The sequence below is a fragment of the Macrotis lagotis genome, chromosome 1 (assembly GCF_037893015.1).
Source record: "Macrotis lagotis isolate mMagLag1 chromosome 1, bilby.v1.9.chrom.fasta, whole genome shotgun sequence".
NCBI classification, from domain to species: Eukaryota; Metazoa; Chordata; class Mammalia; order Peramelemorphia; family Peramelidae; genus Macrotis; species Macrotis lagotis.
Genome location: NC_133658.1, coordinates 545,099,034 through 545,126,303, shown reverse-complemented (window position 1 = coordinate 545,126,303; position 27,270 = coordinate 545,099,034). Strand labels below are relative to the sequence as shown.

The window sequence follows — 27,270 nt, the reverse complement described above, 5'->3', positions numbered from 1 at the left end:
TGTTATAAAACAGTATAACTGCTTTTGGAGATATCCACAATGCTATCAAATATTCCTATTTCTGAAATTTCTCACTGGGAAGTTTTTCCTACTCCAGTTTGTGAAGATTAAGTTTTGACCATATTTCAATAGAGAAATTTCCAATATCTAGTGGCAATATAAGAAGAGAATGCTGAGAAAGGAGAAGGTTAAACAATTCAGGACTCATTTTGAACCAATCAGTCTGATTTCTGATAACTGTAGTTATAAAGTATACATCATCTAGCTATATGATAGAATATCTTTTGGAAATGATTTGCATGATTTGATACTATCTTAAACTAAGCAATATTTTACTTTTCTATAACAACATTTTTGTACCCAGAAGACTGTATGCTATGATGCCAATTTTAAGAAATACAGTTGAAGTATGATAATACCCATACTATAAATCAGAAACAGAATGCTGAATTGGAAAACCATGTTATTTTGTTCAACCATGCTTTCTTTTTTTTCCCCCAAATGTCACTGGTGTCTGTATTACTTTTCTTTTTATTTTGTTTGAAGCTTACCCACCCTTATCCCCCAAATCTAGTCCTCATTCTTGGAACTAAACTGTGTGATGAAGTCATTTGTGAATATAATAGCAAACTACCACAAAATTAAAGGGAAAAAATTGTGAAAATAAACTTCCATGAGAAGCAAGAATGAGCTACTTGCATGCATACTTCAAACATATTTTCAATTCAATATTTTCAGCTATTAAGGATTGAAAATGGAGAGGCAGTATTGTTCTCTAAAAGTATGCCTCAAATTCTCATTTTTTCCACTTCCTGTGCCTCTCTCCCACTCCCACAACTGAAAATAGATCATGGTTCAAATGGTATGATTTATATTTTTAATGAGACAAGTGTAAACTTATGGGGGAGAAAAAAAATGACTGGAAATTGTGATTAAGACCTCGTGAGGATTATAGACATGACCTTAGAACAGCACACATTCTTTTCAGCTACAGTGTCAATTCCCAGGCAATTTAGCCAGCTTTAAATAAATCAAAATCAGGGCCAAAGCTCATCTTTAACCCTTAATAGACACTAGGCAAAAATACTTGGGTATTCTGTCAGGACTAAGGCATTTAGCAGAAGAGAAGAGAAGAAAAAAGGTGAGATGGGAAAATGTTACCAATCATCACTTTAGCTGTCATTCAGGGCAGCAGTATCATAGGCTACTTCATCCTGATCTAGATAGTACATAAAAGATAGGGCAATTTGATTATCTATTATGCTTTAAAGGACAGAAAATCTCTATCCAAAAAAAAAGGTCATCAAGTGTATTAGAATCAGCATTCTCTAAAAAAAATAAAAATAAAAAAAAATATATATATATCCAAGCCTTGATCATGTCATCACTCACAAAGTTCCATTCCCATTTTCATCAATTTGGAAATTCTTGTTTCTGATCATAATCTTTTATCACTTTTTCTTTCCCTTTGTTTTATAATCCCTATATTCTCATAGTTTTCCTGGCTTCCTTCAAGAAAGAGCTAAATCCTACCTCTTGCAGGTCTTTTCTGGTCTACCAACCCTTTTCCTCTGTGATTGCTTCCTATTTATTCAGTATATATACCTCTTATATGTTCCTATTTAACAACATTTGACTCCATCTGAGCCACTTCTTTGTATCACTGACCCTTAATATAGTACCTGGCACATTCTTGTTCTCAATGTGATTTCCATTCCCTTTCCAACTCCCAATTCTTTTCACAGGCCATCACCCCTATAAAGACAACTCTATTTCATATATAATGGACTCCTTGAGAGATCAACTCAACTCTACCCTATCCTTTATTCTTCAATCTTTTGTCCTTTTATCCTATCACTGATCAATCCCTTTGCCAAACTCTACCCTAGAATTGCACCAACACTCACAACTAAACCAACTGGGTGCTTTACAGATTTGTGATCTTATCTCAACTAGACTCTCCCACTTTCCAATGTATATCTTTTAATCCTGATCTGCTCTTCTCAAGTCTTCTATAGTATCCCCTCCCCTAAACCAGCTGAGAACTTCACCCTATCACTAAAAACATGAACAAAAAGCAAACACACAATAAAACCTGAGGCCAAATGTCACTTTCACACATCTTTTTCTTTTAAATTCTGATAGCTCCCCTCCTATCCTTCCAATTAATCTCTGAGAAAGAAGTGGCCCCTTTCTTTGCCAAGATCAACCTATCTACATTAACCAGTAAATTGTTCCCACTATCATCCTCACTCTCTCTCCAACCTTTCTCTAATCTTTTCTTGATGACTACATGTATACCTTAATATCTACCATGCTTTAAAAAAAATACACAAACCTTCAATTGATCTTACAACTCTAGTTACAGTCCTGTATTTTTCTTATCCTTAGTGATTCAACTCTGTTTTTTTCCTTCTCACTCTCTTCTAAAGTCTTTGTAATCTGGCCTCCAACTTTATTAGATCTTTTAATTGTCAAATGTTTTCCTGCCTTGATCCTTAATCTTCCTTGACTTTTGCAGCATTTAACGATGCTGATAACGAAGCTTTCTTCTTCCCAGATTTGTTGAAAACAAAACTCCTCTTTCCACCCCAAACCTATTCCTTTTCCTCAATTCTCCTGATATTTCCAAGGACCCTACCATTCCAGAAACACATGTTTAACTCCTCATCCTCTTCCATCCCACACATTTAACACTTTCAACCTTTAAAATCTTTCACTTGTATCTCCTTTCACTAATACAGCCTCCATTCTTATCACCTTTCACTTCTAATAATAGCCTTCCAATTGGTCACCCTTCTGCCTCCAACCTATCTTCCACTCAATAGCTGAAATTATTTTTTCTAAAGTGTTGGTGTACTCCTTCTTTCTCCTCTTCTCCCCATTCAATAAACTCCCTTGGTTCCTTATTACATCAATGGTCAAATATAAACTTCTTTGTTTAATATTTAAACTTCTTCAAAACCTGACCCCTTCTCACCTTTTCAGGATGTTTACATTTTACTCTTCCCTCCACGAACTCTATAATCTAGGATCGCTGATCTACTTGAATTGGACAGGATACTCCATCTCCCTCTGCCTTGTGGCTCTGCCTCTGGGTCCCCCAGGTCTGGGATGCCCTCTCTTGTTATTTCCATACTTTGATTTCCTTGGTAACCTTTTGCAGGCCTTTCCTATCTACTTTGCTGATAATGCCTTTCCCTCTCTGCTTGCCTCCCATTCATTCTGTATATTTCTAGTATGTGTTGATTTATACACATGCTGACTCCTCCATTGAAATATGGACTTTTTAGGGGATGGGCTATTTCACCCTTTCTTTGTATCCCTGACACAAACTTAGGACTTAATCAAGGCTTGTTGACTCAACCTGTGATTTCAGTAGCATACTGAGTTCTCAGGGAGAAACTCCTTTTACCAATGAAGATTAGTATTGTTTCCACAATTTATAGGTTTAAAGAAAAGCCTAGAGTTCTGAGAGGTTAAGTGATTTGTCAAGGTAGGTCATGTAACACAGGTAGGATCTGAATTCCCCCCAAGTCCCAAAGCCAGCTCAATATCTAGCATCTTCCTATGTGTTAAGCCACATAAAATAACTCTATATGTAAATGATAGGGAAACAAATGAATCATTCCTTATATCTTCTACCAGATGAATGAGATGAATACCTAATTAGACTCCTTAATAATAACAAGAAATAGAAAACACAGGTTTGCTACTTGAATCAACTATACATGTTTTAGGGTATTATTTTTAGAAGAAACACCCAATAGGGCTGTCCAAAAATGCCAAATAACATTGGAATTCCAAAAAAACATTCTTTGCATGATCTTTTTTCTCATGGCTGCTTCTCCCCACCATGTATACACATCTTAAAAACCTCATACCACACATTTAAAAAGGAAACAAAATTTTATGGTAAGCTAACACAGTAGAAGTGAAAATGGCCATAACTGAGTGATATTATGAGTACCAAAATGCATATATAATATATATATGTGTGTGTGTGTGTGTAGAGTAGAATTCTATGCCTGAAGGCTCCTGTTCTTGACTATGATAAGCTTGAATCTAGGGATACAAGAATAAGATGAATATCTGTTGATCAGATTTTTGTTTTGTTTTTAAATTCAAGATGTCCTGTTTCTTTCACAAAGTCTTCTTATAGCTTTCTTTCCACTAATTCCACAAGGCAAAAAAAATTTTTTTTAAAGCAAAGAAATTGGAGCTCAAGACCTAAAATCTCCAAATAACACATCTGAATTTTGCGTCCTGAAACTGATTTGGTAAGACTTGGACATTTGTGCATATATACAAAGGCTTAGTTTAGTCTAGTGAGTAAATGCTCTATAATTGTTATCAATATAACCAAAGGTGCTCAGAAGATAATAATGGCTCCCTGTTTTTACCTCTTAATTGTAAGCTTCTAAGATTCATTTATTTACTGAGCTCTCCTAGCAGCAGCAGCTATCCTCTGCAGTCAACTCCTATGCATGGTCATTCCAATTTAGCTCTGATGAAAAGTGATATGAAGTTACACAAAGTGAATGGAAGGATTAGTGTTCTAAAGTGCCTACATTGGAAGAAAGGGGAAAAAAAGACCATGTAGAGTTCAAGAACCTCTTTTTTCAAGAATACTGTTCATCTTCAAGTTGCCCAAGAGCCTTTAGGAAATCTAAAATTGTCTTGGGCTATTCGGGTATGGATCAAGCCAAAGCTGTCCTTTATCAAACAGACTGGCCTCAAGACCATTCAAGTCTTCTAGATCTACTAGGTTCTGGAGTTTATCATGCACTGATCTGGTTTTAGGATCTTGATCTATATCAAATTAAATTAGCAAATTTTTATATTAGCTGTATATGTATACCTGTTGGTCAGCAATCTGAATGCACCTTTTTCTGTTTGGGTTAAAAAGACAATGGAAACTTTCTAATATTTTCCTCAAGATGCCTAGGATGACTGGGACCAGAAAGATGCTGGAACATGATTTGATCCTATAATCATACACACAATAATAGTAATAATTGGTAGCATTTATATAATATTATATACAATTATATAAGTATAAATATATATTTATATACATGATATATATTATATAGCACACTGTGTATGCTCAGAACTGTGCAAAGATTATCTCATATGATCCTCACAACAACCATGAGATGGAGGTGGTATTATTAACCTCATTTTACAGTTGAGAAACTTAAGGCATGGAGATTATGTGACATGCCCAAGATCACACAGCTAGTATCTGAGGCTGGATTTGTACTCAAATCTTTCTGACTCCAAATCCACAAATCTATCCACTTTGTCACTTAGGTGAATGCTAAGGATCCAGCACAAAACAATGGAAAGAGGAATGACTCCATGGTCAAATTGTGCACCTCAGGTTTCTATCTGTGATTTTGGAAAAGTGACTTAGTTACTCCTAAGTGTCATCTTCCTTCTCTATAAAATAAGGGGCTCAGACTAGATGACAGGTCCTTAAGTTTTAGAACTGATTTACAACAGTTGAAATCTCCTTAAAAAATAGTAATTTTGTTATTCATCGGTTTGCTGCTGTTCAATTCTTGTCACCCCTTACCACACCAAACCCCTTTCCATTTTCTACTACTTCTAAAGTCTGACTAAGCTCATGTTTATTACTTCCCTAACATTTTCTCATCCTTTGCTGTTCCCCTCTCATTTTGCCTTCAATCCTTCCCAATTATCAGGGTTGTTTTTTTTTACAATGACTATCATCTTCTCAATTTGGCCACTATATTAAAGCTTCAACTTCAGAATTGTCCTTCCAATGATTAGTATTAATTAACTTTTTTTAAATATTGACTAATTTGATGTCCTTGCTGACCAAAGTGACTCTGAAAAGTCTTCTGCAGCAGCACAATTTGAAAGTGTTGATTCTGGGCAGCTAGGTGGCACAGTGGATAGAGCACTGGCCCTGGAGTCAGGAGTACCTGGGTTCAAATCCAGTCTCAGACACTTAATAATTACCTAGCTGTGTGGCCTTGGGCAAGCCACTTAACCCCATTTGCCTTGCAAAAAACCTAAAAAAAAAAGTGTTGATTCTGCAGTGCCCACCTTTCTTTATAACCTAATCCTCAGAGTCCTACATTGCTACTGAAAACACCTATAGCTTTGACTGTCAACAAGGTAATGTCTTTACTTTAGGGTATGCTATCTAGATCTGTCAGCTTTTCTTCTAAGGAGCAAGTATCTTTTAATTTCATGGCTAAAGTCATTGTCAGCAGTTATCTTTGAACACAATATAAAAAATCTGACACTATTTCTCTCTCTCTCTCTCTCTCTTTGTGTGTGTGTGTGTGTGTGTGTGTGTGTGTGTGTGTCCAGTTGCCATAATCATAGGTTTGGCTTTTTTTTAAGGTTAAGTTTTAAGCCAGTTTTTATATTTTCATCTTTCACCCTCATTTTAATTCTTCAACACTTTCTTGCCACCAGAATGGTATCATCTGCATAATTAAGACTATTGATATTTCTACCAGCAACCTTAATTCTGGTTTCTGATTCAACTACCCTGGCATTTCCCATATTATACTCTGCAGATAAGTTAAATAAATAAGATAACAATACACAGCCTTGTTGTACTTCTTTCCCAATCTTAAAACATGTTTTAGCTGTCCCATGTTTAGTTCTAGACCTATGTACAATTCCCTTGGGAGACAAGTAAGTACTCCCATCTCTTTGAGGACTTGGCACATTTTACTGTGATCTACAAAGTCAAATACTTTAGTGTAATTAATGAAGCAAAAATAGATATTTTTCTGGAACTCCCTTGTTATCTCCATAATTCCTCTATGCTGGCAATTTGGCCTCTAGTTCCTCTGCCTCTTTGAAAACCAGCCTGCTCTTCTGGTAATTCTCAGTTCACACATTGCTGAAGCCTAGCCCAGAATTTTAGGTATAAACTTGCTGGGGTGTGAAGTTTGGTAATCTACACATTCTTAGGCATTACTCTTCTTTGGGACAGGGCATAAATTGATCTTTTCTAATCCAGCAGCCATTGCTGAGTTCTCCAAGTTTAAGGCATATCAAATAGAATAATTAACATTTATAATAGTTAATTTAATAAAGTACTTAGTACATGTCAGGCACATGGTAGGTAGGTAGTTAATATATGCTTGTTCTTTTTCCTTTCCATTCCACCATTTCCTCCTCAGTCTTCCCTTTCCCCTTTCTCACTGCAGCCCAATCTCTTCTAATAGCTTATCTTTTCTGGATGCTATTTCATGAAAAAAAATAAAAAAGATCAAATAACACAGGTTAGGTCAAATGGGTTTGGTTGACCCAGTAAAAGGCATTCAATATATTTGCTTAAGTGTCCTTTGGAAGTAAATACTCCCTATTATTGGCAGTATAACCTTTGTTAAGAGATGGGAAAAAATCAACATTCCTGAGGATGTATGGATAGGGTGGGTAGAGGCAAAGAAAGAGATCTCTAACAAGGTCTGACATGTTTATTTACCTAGGTGAACATAAAACCTATCATTTTTTTAACACTCATCTTAACCAGTCTGAATCAACATAGCCTAGCGGCAACTCCAAAGGAATGACTCCATATTTCCTCTCCGTTAAATAGCAATTTCTTTCTTCCTTATCCAAATCACTCATAGCAGCTTACCATTCCCCACTTGAGCTGTGTATAAGATAACATACTATCTAGAAGTACAGGTTTTGGATAGAGACTTCACAATGACTAACTCTCAAGAGAGGCAGGACTAAGAAATTTACTTTGAATTTGATGCAGAGGCATAAAAAGGTTCTGGTAACTTCCTGCACAGCTTCTAAGCTGAATATGAACATAGCTCTTCCTGTCTTCAGGCCCAGGATTCCATCCATTGAGTCACCTAGCTGCAAAGTAGGAGACTAATGAGAAGACGTAAAACGATGCACTACTGGAAACACTCAAAATCCTTTGATTCAAACACTCAAAAATCCTTTCTTTCTTCCCCACTCTTTGAGGAGCATCCTAGTAGTAAAAGCCAAGCAGCATCTGAGTCATTCTCATGAAAGGCAAGAAGGACCTCTCCTCCTGCCAAAGACATTAATGTGTTTTTTTTTTCTCTCTTTGAGGCTACTGTTGCCATAACAATATAATTAACCACATAGATGCTCAATGATTCCTGTCTGGAATTGTTGCTTCAATGAATAATATAATGAAATTTCTCACTTAAAAAAAGTCAATGAATTAAAAAGGCAAATAATGAAGTACATGAAAACAAAGCAAAAAAAATTATAATGAGGATAACGCAAAAGGTCCCTAAGTTCCTTAGAAGAAACAATTTCCTTATAAGTTAATTTTGTAGGGCAAAATCACATTATTTAAGGGCCTCATTTCAATAACTTCATATATTTCTACATATTTTTATAGTTTATAATATGCTTATATGCTTTCCTTGTATTGACTGATAGGATTATTATTATTATTATTATTATTATTATTATTATTGCTATTTTCAGACAAGAAAACTGAGTTTCAGAGGGAAAGTGATTTGCTCATCATTACCTAATGGATGAACATCAGAGCATAAATTCTGGTTTATTGTTCTTTCCACCATGTCCCCTCTTTAAGATTTGCTGACCATGCATTAGACAAAGTGGAAAAACAAGTTGTCTGGAAAGCAAAGGGTTAATAACCAGACATTTTGAAGCCATATGGATTAAAGTCCCCAGTAAGATGACTGCAAGTAATCATGCTGCAAGGCCAGATGAGTCATCCGGAAGACATAGTACATCAAAGTGCTTTGGAGCTAACAAGGTGGTCTCTGGGGTACACACACCCCAAACCCCTGCATTTTGGGACTTTGAGATAAAAGAGAAGTATAGAGAAGAGTTATCAAAGCAGAATCCCATTATTTTAAACTAATACACATTCCTTTCAGACTTTCCCTGATTCTTTAACCATAGCCTGAAAAACTCTACTTTTCTGAATCAAGTCTTTCTTCCAGTAGGCATTCTAGACATGCCCCTTCCTTTGGTCTAGTATCGCCACACTGGTACCAGAATTTATAGAAAGGGATGTTCAGGTTCTTATTCATAGCATTTCTATTAGAGGAAAAGAGCAATAAAAGTCCAGAATAGCCTAGAAACCAAGTTGAAGAGGAGGGTTGTTTTTCACTGGATTATCTGTCCCCTCTTTCCTCTTGTCATGGCTCGACAATCAACTCCCCTAAGGCTTGCATCTGTACCCTCCAAGGATCAGACATTATACTTTTTGATCCAGTTATATCCTTGTCCCTTGATCATAATCTAAGAGGATTCGATTCAAGATGTACAAGGCTTCCCTGAGCTAAAAAGTGCTGAACTCATTGCCTTACAACACTTACTGATTTTTGATGGGCTTTTCTATGGAAAACTCTAAATTCTGCCTCAAAGCAGATTTGGGATTCCCTCCTTTTTAATCTCTTTCACTACTTAAGATTGATTTATTTATTAATACTTAGTAGAATGGAAGATAGGAACCACACATTTTTCTCTAGCACTTTGAGCTTTCACTAAGGCAGCTACTCTCTCCACCATTCCAACTTCTTGTGATAAAAACAAACCATCATCAGAGTAGCTAGCCAACCCTCTGGGATGCATTTCTTCACATTTTAAAAACTAAACAGATGCTCAGAGAACAGATACCATCCATGGCTAATTGGTACTTGCAGTGAGCCTGTGAGTACTGGAACTCTCCTAGCATAACCTTCCTAAACAAATGGGAATTGGAATAGAATTTTGTGGAAGACATTAAAAAACACAGGCAGAAAATGAGTGGTCCAATTTGTACATCTTCCTTCCTAGTAGTGAGCACACTTAAAACAAAGTTAAGATCCTTTGCTTATTCTAGACACTGCATCTGTGATCTCATAGAAGACAAATAATATTACAGTGATGGATTTGAATGCTAATAGACCTTTTCAGATCAGTTCATGATAACCAATAAAGTACAATAAAGACTACTGATAACTCCAGACAGGACATCTCACAAGTCATTTCTATTAACAACTGGAAAGCAGTTTTGAACTCCTGTTTGAGATTTGTAAAGACATTTAAAAAACATTTAGCAAGTAACTACCCTGGACTAAATATAGATGATAAAAAAGACAAAAACAAAATAGTCCTTGCCCTCAAAGAGCTTACATTCTATTGGAAAAAACAACATGTGCACAGAAATGAAATGCAAAGTATATATACAAAATACTTTCATGATCAGGGAGTATAACAATTAGGGGTTGGGGGGAGGGAGAATAAAGTTAGCTTCTGGTGGTACTTGAAATGAGCTTTGAGGGAAGTTCAAGAGTTAAGGATTCATGATTAACCCTGATGGACTTGTTCATTTCAGCAGTACAATAATCAAAAACAATTTTAAGGGTCTTGTGATGGAAAATGCCATCCATATCCAGAGAAGGAACTGTGAAGTTTAAATGAAGACCAAAGCTTATTATCTTCAATTTTTTAAAAGTTGTCTTATGAATTATGCAATTTTGCTATCGCTAATGTTTTGTTTCTTTCTTTTGGATCTTATTCTTCTTTCACAATATGTTCAGTTTCAATCTATGTTTATGGTTACAAATGTATAGCTGATACTGAATTGCTTTTGGGAGCAGGGAGGAGGAAGGGAAGGAGAAAAATTATGAAACTCAAAATTTGCCAAAAAAATTGATTGGCAAAAAGTACCATTGTATGTAGCAGGTTACAATAACTTTGTTAATTTGACTGGAACATAAGAATGTATGAAGGTGAATAATGAGATATGATATTGGAAAGATAGAATGAAGGCATAATGCAACAGACTTCAAAAGTCAAGTAGAGAAGTTTGTATTCTATCAGAGAAAAAGAAAAAGACACCAGAGTTTAGAGAGCAAGGGAAGTGACATGATCAGAAAACTGGAAAATGAAAAAGATTGAAGTCTGAGAGGTCAATTAGTAGTCTAATGCAGTAGTCCAGAGAGAGGAATTAGGGCCTGAACCAGGTGGTCATGCAAATGGTCACAAGGGATGATGAAAAAATAGACTGGGAAACTTACTGTTAGAACCCAATTAGTATGAATAACAAATCCCAGTAAGTGATTGCATTATTCAAACTGGTGCTATTTGAAGTTATAATTACATGTAAAGTATAATTACTAGTTGCAACATAACAGAAACCTTCAATCTTCAAAGACTCATTTGTGTTAATGGAAACATTGCTGTATTTGTTATAAAAAATGAAACGGGGAAGGTCAGGGAAATTTTCACATGTAATTGGATGACACAAATAAATTTATAGAAAAACACAGAAAGACTGGGGATGGAAGAAGTAAACATCACTTGAACTCTATAGTCATCTAACTTGCTCAAGAGGAAAGAATATAATCAACCAACAATGGGATATATTATGAAGAAACCAAGAGACAATGCCTACTCTCAAGGAGCTCACAATCAAACCTGGAAGATAAAATGCACATATTTGTATATGTGTGCAGATATATATATATATATCTCCAACACACACACACACACACACAAAATAAATTGGAGATAAGCAACAGGGAAGCAATAACATCAAAGGGGATCATGAATGGCAAAGGTGGGATTTTAGCTAAGATTTGAAAGAAGCCTGGGAAGCTAGGAGGTAACGAGAAGAAGGGACAGAGTTCTAAGCTTAGAAACAGTCTGTGAAAATGCTGGAGATCAGCAGATGGAATGTCTACAGAAAAGTGACCCATGCTGCCACACTGCAGAGTATGTAGAAGTATATAAGATAGAAGATGACTGGAAAGATGAAAACATCCCTACCCCCATTGAAGACTTGTTTTCAAAACTTATTTCTTGGAATGTCATTCAAAGGATTTATATAGGGTTTGCTATGCAAATAAACTTTTAAATATTTATTTTATTTGCAAAGGTACTTCACCATTAGCTGTAGATGGGACTATGAACATACACTTATATTATAGCAATAGGTCAGGCAAGACTCATCACATCCTGCCTGCTTCTCTCATCAATGCTCTTGTTTCAATTCCCAGAAGTATAGACCTAAACCTAACTCCAAGGCCGGTGCTTTATCCACTATGCCACCTAGCCACCCCTATTACATACTTTTAACAACTGTTGACTTCAAGTGATATTTTTTCATTTCTGTCATCCTTTTCTGTAAGAGGTTTGTTACATCTCTCTTACCAACACTGCAATTATTAGTAATCAGACTAAAGTTCTGTCCAAGTCAGATTTAGGAAAATATAGAGCTTATATTCAGAACTAGAATGGGAATGTTTGATTTAAATGGGATTAGCTTTTTTTTTTAAATTTTTTGCTACCGATCCTTCAGAACGTGGCTCAACTACTGTTAAGGAAAAGGAAAATGTAAGTTGGCATCATTTTTCCCTTTATAGGGAAGACACAGAAGATATGGGAAAAGTTAAGGCATTTTCCCATATAACAACTAGCAATGTAACAGGAAATAGTCAACAAAATCTGTTGAACTGAACAGTCTAGGAGTACCAGATCAATTCTCTAGTTCTGTATAGTATTTTTAAATGTAGGTAGGATAGGACTAACCACAAGAAACAATGAACTTTTGGTTGGTGGTTTGTTATCATGCTACTTTTTTTGGAAACATGAGACACAGTCAAGGCACTCCTGGGTATTCTGTTGAGTATTATGTATGCCTGAGTAAACTGTTTATGTGGTGCAGTCAGCACAACACAAAATTTAGGAGTATTTATGTTGAACTGGTTTGACTTTAGTCTATTACTAAATTATATTTGATGATATAGCAATAAATGAAAACAAGAAAATGCTACTTAACTCACAAAAACCAGGTAACTTTCCTAGGATACATTACACATTCAGATATCTTCAGTTTCCCAGGGGTCATTGCCTACAGGCTGAAGCAAACATTTGAAAACTGTCTGAATTTTTGGCATATATCATTATAAATGCCATCCATATGTCAAGATTAAGTTTTTAAATAACTTTAATAATATAGAGAAAATGACTATACACCAGGGAGATATGTGAAAAGTGATATAATCTTTAGGTCATTAAAAAAAAAATCACCATTTGAGGGGCATCTAGGTGGTGAAGTAGATAGAGCACCGGCCCTGGAGTCAGGAGTACCTGAGCTCAAATCTGACCTCAGACATTTAATAATTACCTAGCTGTGTGGCCTTGGGCAAGCCACTTAACCCCATTTGCCTTGCAAAAAAAACCCCTAAAATAAAATCACCATTTGATAGTCAAAACAGATCTAGGGCAGGAATGTAGAATTCTAAAATATATTTAAAAATGACCTTGAACTACATGAAAATAATTTTTGTGCTCTTTCTACTAAAGTCTTAGAATAAATTCCAATTCATAATTCATTCTTAAATAAGAAAACAATCTTTAAAGAAAAACTGATTTGTAATGGAAAATTTGGATAGTTCATCTATTTATATATAATAATTTTTATATTTCTCTATGTCCTCCAATGGTCTCATAACACATGGCAAAGAAATGCCATGATGTAATGCTATTCAATTAGAGCTTACTATATACTTGCTGTTTATTTCTTATCTAAGGCCAGGAGTCTCTTGGAATATGGTAGACTAGAAGACCAAGAGGTTGGAATGGATATAGTACACTTGGATTTTAGCAAGATTTTCAGAAAAAGTTTCTTATAACTTTATGAACTGCAAGGAGAGAAGTATTCTGGCTTTCTATACAGTTAGATACAGTTTAAAATGTAAGTATACACTCAAAAATGAGTGATTAATGGATAGGTATGAATGTGGAGGGAAGGATCTATTGGATTGCCACAGAAAATGACTCTATTGCGTACAATATTTTTATTAGTGATATGTGCAAGTCATTAACAAAGCACTGGGTTCCTATGTCCTACATTCAATCTTGAGAGTTTTCTATCAAAATTTTATATGACTCATACAGATCCCCAACAAAAAGTCTACCCTGGTAACATCAGAATTTGGATTAAGAGCCCTAAGTTTTCCATGAAAGGACTCATGCTAAAAAAAAATATTGAATACAGGGAAAGTTTTATTTAATATAATACAGAAAATGTATAGGACCAAAAATGCACAAGCTAATAAACAGTCAAGACAACTTCCTTTCTCTTCAAGAGTCTCAGGGACCTATGCAAACCACTTGATTTATAGTAATAACTTGTGTAGGATTTTTGTGCAAAAGGAAATAACATAGGGTTACTTAAGAGTCAAGTAAGCTCCCTCTATTTTTTAATTTAATTTTTTTTTCTTTTTAGCTCTCTCTTTTTGATGGGCTTCCACCTAGTCCAGAGATCTAGACAGTCCTCCTAAACTATAGCATTATCCTAGGTGGCTCCCCTTGTTCCTTAAGAATAAAGTACTCAAGGTGGATTTGAAATCAGAAGACCTGATTTTGAATTCTGAACCAGTCTTATAACTCTTTAGGCTTCGTTTTCCTTACCTTGGAGGTCCATTCCTGAGAAGGAAGTGGTGCTGATCATTCTTCCATCCATTTCTTGACCTTTAGATTTACCTCTTACCTCCTTCCCCATCTTCATCTAGTGATACTGTCACCTCTCCTTTATTATATCCATCTAGCAGCAGTTCCTTTTCTCTACCTGTGTCTCAGTCAACCTGATAGTTGATATCTAAACACTGATGTGTGTTTAATCCTTTCCTCAGGTTCAAATTTCCTGTGAAAGGATTAGATTTCTGCTTCATTTCAGGGAAGAGAAAAGAAAATAAAGCTTTATATAATTCCTACCAAGTGCCAGGAAACTTTGCAAATAATATCTCCATAATACTCTTTTGAGATTGCAGTTCAGGAAACTGAAGCAAAATGAGTCTGAATTTGAACTCATGTCTTTTTTTCCCCTTTAGAAAAATTTTTATTAATTTTGAGTTTTACGAATTTTCCCCCATTCTTGCTTCCCTCCCCCGACCCCCCCCATAGAAGGCAGTCTGTTAGTCTTTACATTGTTTGCATGCTATACAATGATCTCAGTAGAATGTGATAAGAGAAATCATATCTTTAAGGAACAAAAATAAAGTATAAGAGATTACAAAATTACATAATAAGGTAACTTCCCCCCCACTAAATTGAAGGTAATTGTCTTTGGTTTTTGTTCAAACTCCACAGTTCTTTCTCTGGATGCAGATTGGTATTCTCCATTGCAGATAGCCCAAAATTGTTTATGGTCATTGCACTGAAGGAATGAGCAAGTCCATCAAGTTTGATCATTGTACCCATGTTGCTGTTAGGGTGTACAATGTTTTTCTAATTCTGCTCATCTTGCTCAGCATCATGAACTCATGTCATCTTAATGGAGTCAGTCTATCTGCTGTGCTCATCTACCTACTTCCAGAGGGAAGATGAACACAGTGGAAGTTTCAGAGAGGAAAGTCTTTAAGTTTATTTAACAGCAAACCTCTCAACAAATCAAATATAAAATTCTCGGGACTTTTAAAGTCCTTCACAACCTGGACCCATCCTAGCTTTCCAGTCTTATATCTTACCACCCCCCCCACCTCATACTCTGCAATTCAATCATATTCTATGTCTCCTCTCTGGGCATTTAATTGGCTATCTTTAATACCTGGAACTTTTGTCTCCATGCTCTCCTACATTCCCTAGTTTCCTTTAAGTCCCAGTGAAAGTTCCATCTCTGAAAGAAGTCTTTCCAAGTTTTCCTTAATCTTACTGCTTACTGATTATCTCTAATTTATCCACCATTTACCTCATTCATATCTAGCTCTTATATGTTTTCTTCTATTCTCCTAGAATGTGTGGGGTCCCAGGCCTTAGAGTCTAATAAATGCTTGTTGACTTGAATAACAATTACTGATATCAAAAAATAGAATTAGTTACTTTTTGGAGTTACTCAGTTCCCCATCAATGGAGGTCTTTAGTTAAAACTGGATAATCATTTGTCAGAGATGCTATGTAGGGATATGTGACTTTGGATGTCCTTTGTAAATCTTCCACTTTATAATTCCCAAATCACCTTCAATTGTCATTAAGAGGAAAACTGAATGACAGCTGCAAACCACCAAGTAAATTCAAAATGAAAACAACCGAATACATATAGGATTAAAGATGGCTACCTATTTGTCTGAAGAATACTTTGCTCATATTCATCATTTAGAATCCTGTTTTTATGACAAGCAACCTTTACAAATCTGAAGAAAGGGGCAGACAATGATTTTCTCTATGGCTTTTCTCTTACCCATCCATCCTAGTTGGGTCCTAAGACATTAAATTCAATATCCAGGAAAATGAATTGAACTTTAAACTGTATAACCAGAAGACTGTTAACATGATGGTACAGGGTCTGAAACTATGTCAGATGAAAAACAGTTGAAGGAACGTGGAAAGCTCCCCTTTAGGAAATAAGAAACTAGAGTCATGAAAGTCCTTCATTTAGGGGCAGCTAGGTGGTGTAGTGGATAAAGCACTGGCCTTGGAGTCAGGAGTACCTGGGTTCAAATCCAGTCTCAGACACTTAATAATTGCCTAGCTGTGTGGCCTTGGGCAAGTCACTTAACCCCATTTGCCTTGCCAAAATCTAAAAAAAAAAGTCCTTCATTTATTTATAGATATATATTGTACAGAAGGGAGTAAATTTGTTCTGCATTGCTACAAAGGACAGAACTAGGACAAATGAATAAAAGTTCAAAGGCAACAGAATTTGGCTAAAGAGAGAAAAATATTTTCAAAAAATCTGAATTATTTAACAGTGGATTTTTAAGAAGAATTTAGAGAATCCTAATTCTCTGTGTATTTGAACAAAAGCAAGATAACCATCTGCCAGAGATAATTAACTGGATAACCCATCTAACTCAAAGATTATATGACAAATTTGTTAAGAATAAAAAAAATATGACCTTGTTCTGAGGACCCAGAACCTTGGGAGAAACTGAACTAAACATTATGTTGCTCTTTCTCCCTCTGTAACCCTGTCCAAGGAGAAAACAGCAGAATACAAAAAAGGGAATGTTCAAATAACTTGACTGAAAATGGTAGAAAGGAGATAAATACAAGCAATTGCTAAATTAGGTTATCTGGTTTTCAATGTGCTTTTTTAGTCATCAGGTTTTACTGTAGTTGGATGGATTTAGTATCTTCAAATGTAAGTGTCTAGGGGGTAGTAGGAAACAAAATTAAACTCAGAAGCAATGTTCTTTCTTATTTTTTATTTTAAGATACACTGTTTAAAAAAAAATCCAACATGCCCTTTTTCCTTATGTGGCTATGCAATGAACAACCTAGCTCTTCTGTAACTTAGCAGTATTAAAAATCCATTTTTAGCCAGTATTTTTTTTCAGCTGAATCACATTTACCATTTGACAGTTAATATCCAGAGTCCAACCAGTTCTGCTAATGATTGGTCATCCCACAGTATCTCTTTCCATTCCCCTTCTAGGGAACTGAAATACAGTTAAATGGCTCAATGAAAAGGATAGAACTCAAATGGAAAACCAACAGACACATTGCTCCAAAATGTAATAAAGTATGGGATATTTATCAAATAAAAACTTAAGACTGTGGAAGTTAGTTTCATATGTTTAGGAATGAATCATTTGCACTCTAGGTCCTATTTCCTAACCAAGGATTAAATATTGCTCAAGCCCAAGAGAACTAGCACAAAGATGAGTTTTCACCTGTGTTCTCTAAATGGAATGTTAGTTCTTGGTGGATTAAGCTGGGAAATAGATAAAAGGGTAAATAAGGATCTCTGCTATAAAAAGAAGGGTCCAGCAGAAGTGAGGTTTGTAAATAAAAGGCTTAGTTCATGAAGGATGGGGATCTCAGAGAATATGGATCAAATCCATTTTGTAATTAGCTTACAACTTTGGTATATTTTCACTGGCTCTACTCATATTCCTGGAATTCTCTCCCTCCTTAATTTCTCTCCTGGATTCCTCAACTTCCTTCAAGTCTCAGTTAAAACCCCGTATCCTGCAAGAAGTTTTTCTCTACCCTCCTTAACATGAGTGCCTTCCCTTGGAGATTACCTTCAATTTATCATAAACACACACACACAGAAACATTGTACATGTTTGCATGTTTCTCATTAAAATTATAAGCTCCTTGAGAGCAGGGAATGTTTACTTTTCCTTATGTCCTCAGAGCTTAGCAAAGTGTCTGATACATAGTAGGTCCTTAAAAATGTTCCAAATCACTAATAATTAAGAAATACAAGTTAAAAGAACTCTGAGATGCCAGCTCATACCTATCAGACTGGCAAAAATGACAAAAGAAGAAAATGACAAATTTTGGAGGGGTTCTGGGAAAACAGGTTACTAATAAACTATGGGTGGAGCTGTTCTGCCCAGAAAAGTTGCCAAACTTTCCATATTCTGTCACCTAACTATACCACAACTAGGCCGATAGCGAATAAAGATCAATTAAAAAAGTTTAATTGAAAAAGTGAAAATTAATCCACATACCAGAGCTGTCCTTAAACAAATTTTCATTTTGTCCTCTGTTAATTGCTCCCTGTTTAATCAAGTTTATCTCTGATCCATTTCCTACTAATTCTGATAAGTCCTTTTACTATCTTTTGTAAACCAGTCTAGACAAAATATGGTATCAGGATGAAGATTTCACTGGTTCTACCAGGCTAGAAGCTGACAAGTCTCCACCATTGTAAAGTGCTCTCCATTTGAAAAAAGATTGAAAAAGTTTATTAACAAAGAGTTTAAACAGCACATTCTCAAACATTTACTAAACATAAATAGAATATACTTCAAAAGTACCTAAATACTTTCTACAATACAAAAAAAAGTACCTCAAAAGAAAATAATCATTGAACTGCTGAAATGGTGTGGATTTATGAATGCATAAATCACAGAATGATTTTTTTCTAAAAAAAATTACCTGTACAAATATCAGCAAAAAGTATATTAGTATAAGTAGTTAACTGTATAGTCTTATTAAACAAAATTGGATATTATGACAGCATTTATTACATAGGTCTAATGATCTGTCTTGTAGCTGTATGAATAAATTTACCTAAATTCAGGTTACTTTTTATTGGTTAACTTAAATCACCATAAACCATAATTTTTTTTTTAATCACATCCTTTCAAAATCTGCATCATAGAGATTCAGGGATGCTATGGACACTGCAACTCTATCTATATAGATGAAAATAAGATTGAGAAATCATTCTACTGTTAATCTGATATATGAGAAAGAAAAACTGGCTTTAAGGTAAAGTTGAAGTTTTTATTATAGACTAAAATCTCCAATCTGCTAATTGCCTCTGAACAAATCAAGAAAATAATTGCCAATCCTCCAGCTGTGCTCACAGACAACTATAAATAAACCTGGGACAACTGGTTCAGTCAACAATTTTAATCAGATATTTCATTCAAGCTAATGTTGAACAACACACTGTCACATAGGAAAACAAAACAAATTGTCAATTCTACTCAATAGTATGGTGTGCCCATAAAAAAGAAGTCATGTATTATGATTCAATCCAAGACCACTATTTTTGTGGTGAAGACATATATTGTTTTGACCACAAAACCTTGAGATCAAACACTGAGTAGGAGTGTTGATTGATGGAAACTACTAGTGGGATGTGAAGGAGGAAGAAGGAATAAAAAAATCTTACGATCATAGAATTATGATCAGATTAACCAGTTTACTGTGACTAATTTGTTAAACAACTATAACCACACCTTTTATATTGAAGGTAAGAAAATTGAGACTAATAGATGTTAAAACAGCTACTTTGGAGCTTAGTCAAAATCAGAACCTTGTTAAAATTCTCTCTCTACCACATGTTTGATATTTGATTAAATCTGATTTAATTAAGTTCAATTCCATCTACTATATTCAAAGTACTTGGTTAAAGGTGGCAGACATAAAGACAATCTCTACCCTCATGGAGCCTAAATTTTATGGAGGAAAAGACGGATCAGAACATGTAGAAAAATATATAAAATCAAAAAGTTCCTACAAAGTAATTTTACATATAGAGAACAGAACACTTAAATGGTGGCAATCAGGAAATATTAATTGATAAAAATATTAATGAATAAATGTTAAAAACCAAACAGGGTCTCCCCCCCCACCCCATACTCCTTCCCAAAGGAACAAGATTTGTATTGTTGCTTCACATAATCAAACAGATGAAACTTTTTTTTTTGGCTGGTAGGAAAGAGGGAGATAATATGAAAATCCCAAACCACCATTGGTATTTCAATATATTCACTTTCCCAGCTCATCCTCCAGAGTCAATGACCAATGCATTAAGAATTTGCCAAGAGAAACAATGAAGTCACTGATGCTACAAAGTTTGAAAGCATCATCCAATTTGCCTCTTTGTTTTCTCCATCAGGATATTTAATTACTTCTCATTATTCCTCATCTGAGGTTTTTGGCAATGGAATATATAAAACCTCAAATACTGTACACAAGTGGACATATAAGCTCCTCCCCTTCAGTAGTTTCTGATACTACAAATAATTGGTTATTATTAAATGCTATTAAAACAACATGGGGTTGGCTTCATTAATAGGCAAAAGTGTAAACTATTTCTACTCCTCAAAGGATTAGAGTCCTGAAAGTCCTCAAATCACTTCTGACATAAATTTACACATTAAAAAAATTCTCAAGTAAGTTGCAGTTAGGTGATTAGATATTTTATGGCATGAAAACTGTTCTGTGAGTTATGATTTAACTTTAATTCAATTGTTTGTTGAATTTGTTGAAAAACTCTAAATGTATTACATAAGACTAGTATCATCTTTCTATAGATTCCACAGAAAGGCTTTCTGATTCAACTACTTAATTTTATGGACCTTGGGATACCATATTATTTAGCAACTCTGTTCAGCAGAAACCTCATTTACCTTTGGATCAGGGGAGACAGAGCAGATGTATTAAGGATTTGGCTCATTGCATCTTTGTAATACCAAGTTCAGGACATATAATCAGCCTTTAAATAAATACAGAGAAGGGAAGGAAAGCATTGTAAGACAGATGCTGAGAAGGGAACATATAATACCTGAAAAATACAAATTTACAGCCTAGAAGACACAAAATAGGTATAATAGCTAAAGTAAAAATCAACTATTGATAAAGGACATAAAAGTGACACAAGTAATATATGAAAGGAGAAATATCCTATCTTGTGAAAACTACCTGGAACTATCTCTGGGACCAGGTTCCAAGTTCAATGTTCTGAAAACCAGAAAGAAGGAAAAAAATATTTACACATATCATTTATTAATATATCAAACTTCATGTAAAGAGTTTTATAATTTGTATCTAACTCAATCTTTGCAATTATTACCTCCACAAATGAGGTAATTTAGTGTTTCACCCAGGGACTCACAATTGGTAAATATCTGGGGTTGCATCTGAATTCAGGTTATCTAGTCTCCTGGGCTAACTATCTACTGAGCCACTTTGCTATTTCTTCTAGGGAAGGTGTTTCATCCTGTAGAAGTTAATAGTGTTGAAATAATGCTATGAAATATTTTTTTTTGTGGTGGTGGTGGGGTTAGGAGGGGATCTAGCATTTCATTATTCTAAGATGCTGCTAAAGGCAGTTAGGTATCACAATGGAGAGAACAGTTAGGCTTGAAATCAGAAATATATCCTTAGAAACTTCCTAGCTATGTGACCTTGAGAAAATAAGTTAACCTTTGTTTGCCAGTGAAGAAGGAAATGGCAAACCACTCTAGTATCTTGGTCATGAAAAGTCCTTGGAAAGAATGCTCCACATCAGCATGAAGAGTCAGGCAAATCAAAGGCACAACAATAGTAACAAGGTACTTCCCCACTAATAGAAATGACAACTGTATTTAAACTTATAGTCATACATGCATCATTGGTAATCTGTTTTGGTCAACTTAGATCCTTCATAACTTTTCATTATGCTTTGGTTCATCTATGATTTTGTTTCTTTTAAGACCCTTGATTTACTATAATGGGAAAAAATTGCTATTTAAAACATAAACCACTTGTAACATAGAGCAGCTTGAAACTTAAGTTTTCATGACTGGGGCTAGAAAATAAAATGTAAAGATAAATAATTATGTAAGGAAAGAACAAAGTAATATACAAAATTTAGAATGGCAGCAATTACAGCACTGACATTGGTAAAAGGATATATTTTAAAAATGAAAGCCCTGTAAATTATAATCTAGCTTTATAGGTCCAGTTTTTAGTTGAGGAAACAGGCAGACAGAAATAAAGTCTAATATCTATCTTTATGTAGATTTTTCTTCCTCCTTCCCTTCCCTACCCCAAACTCCCCAGATATCTCAATAGTAAATAAACTGTTCTATGAATATTTTAGCTTTTAACCTAAATTTAAATTTTTGTTGTATTACTGAATAACTCCAAATGTGTAATGTAAGACTAATATTAGAGACACATACACATACATACATGATAGATGCTGCATATAGATAATGATCTAAAACCAAAATTGAAAAGGGAGAGAAATGTGGGCTGGATTGTATTTGGAGAGATAGCATCAGTATTCTCAAGCTACTCCATTTTACAAGTGGTAGATGTTTTAAATAGCAATTGCTTCCCATAATAGCAAATCAAGGATCTTGAAAGAAACAAAATCATAGATGACTAAAAAGCATAATGAAAAGTTATAGAAGATGTAAGTTGACTAAAACAGACTACCAATGCATTATGCATGAAAGAAGTGGCATATTTAAAACATCATAAAAGATATAAAATCAGTTTACCTAGATCAAGAGATGAGAGATGGACATCCTAACTGTCAAGGAACTAAAAAATGCTTCTAATATACTAGGTATTGAAGGACAGGGACAAAATTTACAAAAAAAAGAGAAAGGACATGGAAAGGTTGTGATCTGCCCCAGTGGAGACGTGACTATGTTAATATATCAACAAAAGCATCAAATTGTTATTCATTTGAGAATTATCATCTCAATTTGAAGACTGTTAAAATATTAGAGCTTTATTATACAACTACAAACATTCAGTATCATATAGGATTTTAAGATGAAAACATCACATGTGTATTTTTTTTGAAATATAACTTATTCGTGATTATTTATGCCTAAGGATAATTAGATGGCTCAGTGTTATATATTTAAAGCCTTCATTCTGGAAAGGGTAAACAGGTTTTACCAGCCTGCTCAAGGGGTCCATGACAAATATTAAAGAGGTAAAAATCCTTAATTCTACTACCCCTGCTTCATTTTATAGATGAAAAATTGCTAAAGCACAAAAGGATTAAGTTATATTCCTAAGGATGAATATACAGGGAGTAACAGAGCCAAATGGAGAACATTCATGTCCATACTAACCCAGCATTCTTTTCATTACTACAGTGCAAAGTTTCAGTCAAGGAACTAGAACAGGGACTAGGACTAGGCCTTTTACTATTTTAATTCCAGACTATTTGACCTAGTAGTTTTTGCTCTGCTAGCTTCTTTGTAATGGGTAAGAGGTTATTATTGATCACCTTGGCACCAGTGAAATTACCTAGCTAATTACCTAGCTAACTCTAAAGTTATGGTTCATCTGCAATTCTTAGATCTAGGACAACCCTGGGAAACCTTTAGGGACAATAGTATCCTCATCCAGAGGAAAACAAACAAATAAAACACCACAGAATCTGAATGGATACCATGTTCACTTTTTTTAAAAACCTTACATTTTTCCTTCCTTATCTCATGATTTTCTTTCTTTTCCCGTAATCTTAATTCTTCATTTAAAAAATGACTAATATGTAAACATGTTAAACACAAATATATTTGTACAAATTTTACTAGACTATTCACCACTGAAGGGAGGTGAAGTAGTAAGGGAGGGTGGTAGAAAAATGTGTAACATAAATATGCAAGTGGATGAATATTTAAAAATTTTCATAACATGTAATTGGAAAATTTTTTTTAAAAATAAAAATTGAAATCAATTATCATCTTAGAAAAGTTGAGAAATGAAATGTCTTGTCCGGAGCATCAGAGGCTGTATTTGAATTCAGGAAGAAGGGTCTTCCTGATTTCAGGTCCTATTCTCTATCCACCAAGCCACCTGATACCTACTAGTTATTTGGTTATAGGCAAATCACTTAACCCTCTTTGCCTCAGTTTGGTCATGGGCAAAATGAGCTGGAAAAGGAAATGGTACTACAGAAGAAAAAGATATTCCAGTATCTTAGCCAACTGGGGACACGAAAACTTGAGTACAACTGAATGGAACAGCAATAAATAAGAGTTAACAAGAATCACTCTCTTAATAAGATTTCTTAAACTATTTTTTGTGTCATGGATGTCTTTGTCAATCTAGTGAACTTTGATCCCTTCATAAAATATATTATGTTCTAAAATGAAAAAATTAAAAGATGTAGAATTACAAAGGAAACATTATAGTGAAATATAATAATCAAAAATTAAACCCACCAAAAAAATTCATGTTAAGATTAAGAACCCTGGTTAAGAACTGTAGACTATGACAATTCCAGGATACTTGTGGAAATTCAAATATATTTCTATTTACCCAAATCCTAAAACTATTGATATAATCAAGGGAGCATATACTTTAAAACAGATGACTAATTTGATTATGGAAGTATAAAACAGGATTCAATTTATAAGCTTGCTAATATTCTTCCACCTAGTTCATATGTTTCTTTCTTTCAACTTTGGCAAATAGGAATAGAGAAATGTTTTGTCAAAAAGAGAAGAACCACCTCTACCAAGGATTATAAAATTGCTTCTTTTCTCATTCTAGACATTGAAAAATGCCTTCCAGAAGTAGCTGCCCTGAAAACATATCCCAAACACAGATGAGCAAATACAGTGAGGATCCCACCATCCAGGGTGTCAAAACAATGAGGAGGGGAAATAAAAAGAATGATTATCCCATGGAAACCAGTCTTATCCTCAGAAGTCCCAAATCAGAGACAACACAGAATGGAAGTTCTCCCAAAGAGGCCAATCTCTCAAGAGACGACTTGTTATTCCTCCTAAGCATTCTGGAGGGGGAAGTGCAGGTCAGCAGCATTTTGAGTCATTATCCATGTTCCAATTTTGAATTTGCTGTACATCCTGCTATGGATACATATGTTTTGTGTATTTGCACAGCCAAGATAGCCTATGTGCATGCATACACATACACACACACACACACACACACACACACACACACACACACACACACAAAACACAAATCTCTTCTGCCAACTGGGAAAGCAATTAATCATCTTTAAATGAGCTGTCATTAAGACACGCTATTGGAATGCATGTTGTGAAAGGTCACATCCTTGGCTTCAATGCACAAACATGCATCTATAACAATAATACCAGGTGACTTCTAGAGTGGTTTTCAATAACAATAGCTGCTTTTGTACCCAGCAGAAACTAGACTCTACACTTAACCATACTATATTAGTTAACCTACTGGAAAAGCCTAAAAATAACTGTTGAGACTTGGAAAATCTTGTTGCCTATATTTGAAAACTAAATGAAATAAAAAAAAATTAGATGTTAGTCCAAAAAGAGTAATCAAATTAACTAAATACCTAAAGGTAAGCTGAGAGAAAGAGACAAAGAAACCTAGTTCCACTGCTACCTTTTCAATAAGAAACACAACTTAACATTACCTTTGTTTGCTATGTCAGAAACATAGTTCACTTGCTGCTGATTCAGACAGTCTGTATTTTATGTACCTTGTGTTTCAATAGGCTCGAGATGAAGTCATAGGCATTTTAAAGGCTGAAAAAATGGACTTGGCTTTATTGGAAGCTCAATATGGGTTTGTCACTCCAAAAAAAGTGTTAGAGGCTCTCCAGCGAGATGCTATTCAAGCAAAGGATGTTCCATGGCAAGAGGACATCTATGAGAAACCAATCAATGAGGTATGTACCATATAAGGTGCTTTGATAGGTAACCTTAAAGTATATTTGTAAGGTAAAAGAATCTGACAGCTTAGCCATGTACAAGGTTTAGCTTTTGAGGATCATCTTTTGTATTCTCTAAAACACTAAAGGGAAAATACAACATGATGAAATTCAACACTGTATGGTCTAAGGAAAATCAAGAAACCACTAAAAATAGGAATATTCTTCTGCTAAGTCCCCCCCCCCCGCCGAATAGCAAATTGAAACTAAAATGATACAAAATTTGTTTAGCTGGAAAATGTGAGAGGATAAAGGGTCAACACATCCTTCAGGGGTGTTTGTAGGTTAACAACTTAGGCAATAATAAAAAACAGATAAAGTTTAACTGCAGAGGTTAATTTTTTTAAAGCAGTGAAGTATTATGTCATAGAAACTTTGAGCATGAATGGAAATGACCTGAGAGTTATCCAAGAAATAACTTTCAAAAACATATACTGTCATGTACTTTGCATAAATGCATATTCTCTTTTTTCCTTCAAAATTTTAAAGGCAGCAAAAAACTTTTCAGTATCAAGTTTGCTTGGCAATTGCAATGGTAGATAAAAATATGGTTGTAAATATGGCTACCATGGTGCAAATGCATGGTGGGTTCCTAGTCTTTTGTTGACCCTTTAGATGTCTTAGGATTGTTTTATCCTTTTTTTTTTTGTGATGCTTTGATGGAATTTTTCACCAATTTCTCATTTTTAAAAATGAGTTTGGGTAGAAAAAGCAGACATTAAAGATGGAGATCATGAAGGCAAAATTTGGACTTCCCCACATGACTCTGGCAAGGCACTTCAACACTGACCTCTAATATACTTGCTATTCTTGTCTTGTGCGTCTCCTGAGAAAGAGACTCCCAGCCTTGCCAATTTGTAAAGAAGTTTGGTCATGTGGATCACCATCTCTGAGGGGTTAGGACTAGACCACCCAAAGTCTGCTGACTTATGATTTAATCCAAATTTTAAGTATGGGGAGCCAAAGCTAAAACTCAGGAATATTAAACTATTCTACTGGTTCCTGGCAAATTAAAAGTAATATAGGATCACAGACACATCTCTAAATACTTTAAGAATCAGAACCACTATCACTGGTTCCATACTGGTGGGTCAATAAATCCCTTCAATAGATATTAATAACCATTGGACATATGCTGTTGATAAAATATAATAAATGGATCAACTCCAGTGCTATGGTATAGAGTTAAATGAACCCTTTTCAACAACATAGATTTCAGTTATGAAATAATTCTTTTAAAAGCCATGTAAAATTAAAAATATACTTTTTCCTCTCCAAATGCCTAAAACATAAATTCTTCCATTTGGTAATTAAAGCTCTCCATAATCTAGCTTTACCCTACCTAGCCAATTCTCCTCAGTACAAAGCCTCAGTTTAGGCAGGCTGAACTT

At 34.8% G+C, this 27,270-nt stretch overlaps 2 protein-coding genes across 4 annotated transcripts in view; one reads left to right on the top strand and one right to left on the bottom strand.

Annotated features, from left to right (window-relative positions):
* CMSS1 (cms1 ribosomal small subunit homolog) overlaps positions 1 to 27,270 on the bottom strand; it is a 431,391-nt gene that overhangs the window by 253,087 nt on the left and 151,034 nt on the right. The gene's annotated exons all lie outside the window — the stretch shown is intronic.
* Positions 1 to 27,270, top strand: part of FILIP1L (filamin A interacting protein 1 like) — a 356,414-nt gene that overhangs the window by 186,571 nt on the left and 142,573 nt on the right. For all 3 annotated transcript variants that reach the window (XM_074214316.1, XM_074214317.1, XM_074214318.1), the window contains 2 exons: positions 24,712 to 24,973; positions 25,664 to 25,837. In XM_074214316.1, the coding sequence (XP_074070417.1) occupies positions 24,722 to 24,973; positions 25,664 to 25,837 (426 nt within the window). In that variant the 5' untranslated portion in view covers positions 24,712 to 24,721. The remainder of the gene's footprint in view (positions 1 to 24,711; positions 24,974 to 25,663; positions 25,838 to 27,270) is intronic.